This window comes from Centruroides sculpturatus, unplaced genomic scaffold (assembly GCF_000671375.1).
Source record: "Centruroides sculpturatus isolate CEXI.00-Female unplaced genomic scaffold, Cexi_2.0 scaffold667, whole genome shotgun sequence".
NCBI lineage: Eukaryota > Metazoa > Arthropoda > Arachnida > Scorpiones > Buthidae > Centruroides > Centruroides sculpturatus.
This window is the reverse complement of record NW_019385247.1, coordinates 422319-428775: the sequence shown is the minus strand read 5'-3', so window position 1 is coordinate 428775 and position 6457 is coordinate 422319. Positions and strand designations below refer to the sequence as shown.

Sequence of the window (6457 nt, the reverse complement as noted above, 5' to 3'; positions counted from 1 at the left end):
TTAATTATTTAATTAATTAATTAAGACATATTTGAGATAAAATTAGGAAAAAATTTGAGATAAAATATGAAATTTATTCATCCCCATTTATTTGTTATAAATAATAAAATAAAATTAATTTTATTTTAGTAATAGTATAAAATAAGATATTGCAATAAAACAATGAGGAGAAAGTAGACATGGATAAAGAGATTTCTTTAAATAAATAACATTTAAGAAACCCAAACTTTATGTTTAAAAAAAAAAAAGGGTAATCAGTGATGTTTCTGAGTAGGCACTGGAAAAAAAAATCAGAAACATTTTTTTCTCTTGAAATATTCTTTCCCAAGATAGAGAATGTTCTCTAATACAATTATACAGTGTAAGTAGAATCCAGTCATCCATATTGGATATAACGAAATTGAGGCAAAAGATGATAGACTGGTCGAAAGACAACTATCTGCTTGTCTCTGACAAACAAGAGAATCATCAAGAGAAAAAGTTGTTCAGAATTGCATTTGGAAAGATGCGTTAATCTCTCAAGACATAAACAAATGATTAGCCAATCAGTGACTGGCTTGTGAGAGACAAAAGACGAGAGATGATGACCAGAATACGGCCCCAGATCTTTGGAAAACTCAGAACTGATTGTTGCATTATGACAGTGCTCCTGCTCACACAGCTATCTCTATTCAACAGTTTATTGCAAAAAAGAAGGCTGTGGTTTTTACCCTCCTTATTCACAAGATTTATAGCAAAGTGTGACTTTTTCTATTTCCATGGCTGAAAAAAGTGATTTGAGAACATTGATGACATTCAAACAGAACTGCAGCAAGTACTTAACAATTTCATAAAAAAAAAAAAGAGTTCCATGAATGTTTTGAAAACTGGGATAAGCAGTGGAATCTTTGTATAGCTGCAGAAGGAACTTATTCTGAAGGTGACAACTCTCAATAAATAAGCATGTCAGACATTTTTTATTTTTGAGTGCACCTTGTATATGTTTGCATAAATTACACTAAAAGTGAAAATAAAAAATTAACTATCCAAATAAGAACACAGCACTTAAAAAAAACAAATTCACTTTTTCCTAATAACAAATGGTGAATAGAAGTGGGGAGAAGGGATTATTTCAGCATTGCTTGCATTAAGGTTCATTGAGCTGGCAATATTGAACTTCCCTCACAACAACCAAAGCCCATACTCATTGAAACTGCATATACTGATGGTTATGTGTACAGTGGTACCTCAGGATACGAACGTCCCAGCATACGAAATTTTCAGGATACAACACGAAATTCGAACATATTTTTGCTCCACGATACGAACAAAAACTCACCATATGACGTTACATTAGTTCGCAGCGCCATTTTTTTATTCACTTCTGTTCGTTGGTCTCAGTCCGCGTGTTTGCTTCGCCGTGAAAGGATCTCGCTCAATAAAGGAAATTTCGAAGTATTATCAGAAAGTGACTGATTTTATTGAAAAGAAACATCCCGAAAAGGTTCACACTGGTCGTATTGCTGCTCAGTTTAATGACATTTGCCTAAGTCATTTTAGAAACATTTTAAAAAGTAGGCAAAGCCAAACCTCTTTGGCTAGATATTTTACCAAGCCACCTCTATTCAGTGAAAGTGCTGGTGGAAGTGAAGGAAAGAAAGCAAAAAGCAGTGAATTTTTATTCACTGCTTTTTGCTTTCTTTCCTTCACTTCCACCAGCACTTTCACTGGATAGAGGTCGCTTGGTAAAATATCTATCCAAAGAGGTTTGGCTTTGCCTACTTTTTAAAATGTTTCTAAAATGACTTAGGCAAATGTCATTANAGCCACAGACCGACTTAAGCAAGCCTCCCTGCCTTGGTCTGTGTCCTGCAGCTTGGTTTCTTCCCATATCTTCTAAAAATGATACACTTGGTTTGGACTTCGTACAACCCTGTTCGCTAATGTTTTACTTCCTGTACTCGGCTTATACTTGTAACCATCACCGCTCATCACCTCGCAGTCTTATCGTTACTACTTGCTCTTTAATGTTAGTTGTCTTGTAATAGCAACTTGTAATTATACTGTCATCATCGTTCCTACCTATAATCCCTGTTGCATCCTACATCATCTGCAATGTATATCATCTATGTTCTTCATATGTCCCTGTCGGTTTATACTCTCTTCTTAATGTAAATATTCAATTCAATGTATCTACTTAATCGCGCCAATCTTGTACACGGTATCATTTATTGTATGTTATTCCAGCTGTTTTCATTTTTTGTAACTTTGTCTATTTCAATCTTTGCGATGCAGGCGTCATGAGCCCTCTTCTTCATTCTACCCCATCCTCATCCCCTACCCTTCATCACTCTCCCTCTTCCTTCCGAACTTTTCCAACCTCCAGGTTATACCTTTGAGTGATACCTGGAGGACTCCCCTCTTCTTTTAATAATAATAATAATAATATACAAGAACCTCTAAACCATTTCTTACAAATTATTTTTAATTGAGTTTCTTGTATATTGAGATTTAAAAATAAAATAAAACACATTTTTTGCCAGATTTTATTATACAATCGTCATTTGTTAAATTTTAATACAGTCGACCCCCTATAAAACGGGTTCATATAGTTCGGATTCCTATATGACGGCGAAAAAATTGCGACAGTATTCGTACAAACATGCTAAAAAACTCGTATAATTCGGTAAACTTTCATCGTGGATGCACCACTCCACGACGAAAACAAGCTTAAGCAATGGCATAGTCGAACGGTACACACTCGGTAAGTAATCCTACAATTTTTTGTTTATAGCATAGTTTATATGGATTATTCCCAAAAAATTATACATATTTTGGAAATGTTGAGTTGAATTAGTCTAGAATCAATTAATTTTATGGAAGAAACCTTTCAAACAGCCATAGTCCGTAAACTGCATACTTGCAGTGCTGTGATTGGCTACACTCATAGAAAATAGATTCATAAAAACCGGAACATATCTATGTGTTATAGGGAGGTCGATTGTATAATAATGAAGAAATTATTAAAAACATGAATGTTCTAAATTCCAGGCAGTTTTTTTTATTCCTATTAAGCTAACTGAAATTTTAAAATAAATAAAATGATTGAAATAGTATTGTCCATTTTTGATATCAACCATTTATTTAATATCAATCTAAGTTAAAATGTTAAAACTAGGAAAAGATTTTACTTATCAACCAAACCATCATTTTGCTTATTTTTTTTAGATTTAATAGAATTTACGATAAATTACTAATTGTGATCTGATGATTATTTTTTAAATCATTTACTGAGCAATAGTAATTAATCAACAAAGAACACGTGTATAATAGACTCTTGCTTTACAATCATCCACTTTTACAACAATTACTGTATATATATTACCATAGCTTTAATTTGATATATATGATGTTATTATGTTTTTCCTATATGTATTATTGTATACTAATACTATTTTCATTAATTTATTCTCAACTTACAACACAGATTTTATGGAAAATAAGATAACTTGTTTTATAAGGACAGCAATAAAAAAACTAGCAAACAAGTTTAAATAAAATTATTTTAAAACAAAATTATTCTATTAATAAATAAATATTTATATGAATTGAAAGGTTGACTAACCCGACGGCCAAGACGTGTGAGAAGTCCTTCATCATCCAAAGCACTAAGAGAATGAAGCTGTTCTAGAGCCATGATTAATGACTGAAATTTTTAATGTATAAATATTAATATATTTATATAGCTATTATATATTACATATCATAATATATTTATCAAATTTTTAACATTACCTCAGTTGGTGGTGCATCCATAAAATCAAAAGAAAGCAAGTCATTAATTCCCATTGCCTTGAGTTGTAAAACGGTTGATGCTAAATTTGTTCTCTGAATTTCAGGTACGGGAGTGGTTAACATTTCATCTCTGTAAGCTCTTTCTGTATAGAGACGATAACATTTTCCAGGTCCTGTCCTACCAGCACGACCTGCTCGTTGCTTAGCTTGAGCCTTATAAAATTTTAAAAATTTTTTCATTATATTTTTCCATATCAAGATATAGTAAATTCTGTTCAAAATCAAAATTATTTTAAAATATTAAGATATATTTATTAAACATAATTAATAAAAGAGAATTCATATTCTTTCATATTTAAATTCAAAGACATGATGAATATATCAATTACAATTACATTAAAAACATTATATTTAACTCATTTTATATTTAGGTTAATAATAAACTATTTTTTGGAAAATTCAAGAAATACAGTATTGAAAATTAATTCATGTAAATTGTTCAAATATGATAATTATTGTGATGTGTTTATAGTAATATCCAGTTTGCCAAAACAGTTATTTGTCCTCCTTTAGTCTCCAGTTATAAATGTTTTTCTTTATGGTTTTATACTAAATTGGTTAATTTTTTAAAATCAAATTCAATTTCCTATAATATTACTATGTAATTAAATTCATTTGAATATAATGGATAAATAAAGTTAGTAAACTTATAATGATAATAGCAATTTTTTGAAAAAACTGAATTTATTTTATGTGGTAAATCATGACAAACATAATAAATTCAAAGATCATATCCAAAAATATCCTATATCTATATTTTATATCAGATATATATTTATTTGTAATAATTAAGACTAAAAATAATTCTTAATATTTGTACAGTACATATGGCTGGACAGCTTAGGGACACCTCAGCTGTGGAAATCCAGAGCAGTCAAAACAACCCATGTAATATTTCAGGGGATGATCTGTCCCAAATATGTTTAATCCTGTCCCTCAACCTAACACCCTATTATAAGCCTGACCAAATCCATAATTGGTATGATTAAATGACCTTTTTAGTGCCCACAAGACAGAGTAAAAATGTATTTCTACATGTATGCCTGTAACTTTAAAATGTCTTCTAAGTTTAATTTCAATTAATTAATTTTTTAATAAACATTATGCAAAATTTTATCACCACTATCCATTAAAAAGCAATTTCATTCAAAGATGAAAATGGAAATAAACTAATCACTTAAACTTTTAATAAAACTACAACTTTAAAATTATAGTCCTCCTCTTAAAATTGAAATTCTATGTGAAAAAACTGAATTTTATGAGAAGAAAATAAAAATATTTTTTTTAAGAAGCAAAAAAAAAAAAAAANTATTTACCAATAAATTAATATCCGTGATTTTTCTCAACACAGATCTAGAGGTAATTGTTTTAACATGAGTTATTTTGCACACGCTCTTGAACGTTAAGCAAAAATAAAATTAAGTAATATATACTTTGCCATTTCAATAGCAATACATGCTTATCAATTAAAATTATGCAACATGCTAATGAAAATTCAAATTAACAAAATTTACATAATGAAATATATCAATTAAAATATACATTGGTTATGGATTAGACAATCTATAAAATGCTTCATGGAAGTTTCTCAGTGATAAATTTTGCCATTTGGAGTTATCTTCTTAATTATACTTCCCTTGTTGATAGTTCATTGAGAATAGCACTAAGTTTTCTTCGTTGGTAGGGACTTTTCTTGAAATGTCTTTTCTTCTTTATTGATGATCAAATATTCCCTCAAATTGATGTTTTAATTGGTGTATACTGAAACAGGAATACAGAAATCGTAGTTGCAGGGTCTTCATGGTATTGTAGATTTTGGGTGAGGAATTCTTCTCTGATGAAAGGTGTCCTTATATAACTAGACTTGCAGTTTGTTGAAAGATCAAATGCTAGTCATAGAGTTCTTAAAGTTCACAAAAGTCATTGAGTCCAAAATGCTTAACACAATTATTAAATGGTTTTGTGACTCAAGAGATATCATTGACAATTACATTTAAATCACTTTATACTCTCTCTCTTTTCTATTAAACTTAAAGCTAATTAACCTACTCATTATCCCTATCTATTATTTAATGTAAAATATATTTGACTATATTATTTTATTTTTTTACGGAAAAATAACAAAATATAGATATTTCAAATCAGGAAGTTTCCTTTATAGTAAAAATTATCTTTTACTCTATCTCTATGCTATCTGATAAATGGATAGGAGTGAGTCATACTTCCTTGTTTGTTCTCTAGTTAGACAATGCTTAAAATGAAATCTAATATTAATTCTAATTGGTTACGAATTAATGTTATTTCAATGGATTAAACATCTAAAATATTATTCGAATGTCGATTTGAACTTAAATTTTATGTTATCTAAAAGATAAAGCATTTCTTTTAATATCCCATCTTGGAGATTGTCTTTACTTGTTACATCTAACATATTCGAATCATCTGTGCATTTTTGTTCTTCACTCAGTCTCTGAGGTCGGAGAGTTAATTTTAGTATTTTCCCCTCTGGTTGACTTTTTATCTTTCTCTAAGGTTCTCTGCTCCTTTGATTCCATTTATGTTTACTATTGTACAACTCTTTTCAATGTGCCCTTCGTCTATTTTCATTGTGATCTTTGCAATA

General features: G+C 29.7%; 1 protein-coding gene across 2 annotated transcripts in view; it reads right to left on the bottom strand.

Moving 5' to 3' along the window:
* Nucleotides 1-6457, bottom strand: part of LOC111636691 (ATP-dependent RNA helicase DHX8-like) — a 74866-nt gene that overhangs the window by 3232 nt on the left and 65177 nt on the right. For both annotated transcript variants that reach the window (XM_023381986.1, XM_023381987.1), the window contains exons 21-22: nucleotides 3775-3987; nucleotides 3605-3685 (exon numbers count right to left, since the gene is read on the bottom strand). In XM_023381986.1, the coding sequence (XP_023237754.1) occupies nucleotides 3605-3685; nucleotides 3775-3987 (294 nt within the window). The remainder of the gene's footprint in view (nucleotides 1-3604; nucleotides 3686-3774; nucleotides 3988-6457) is intronic.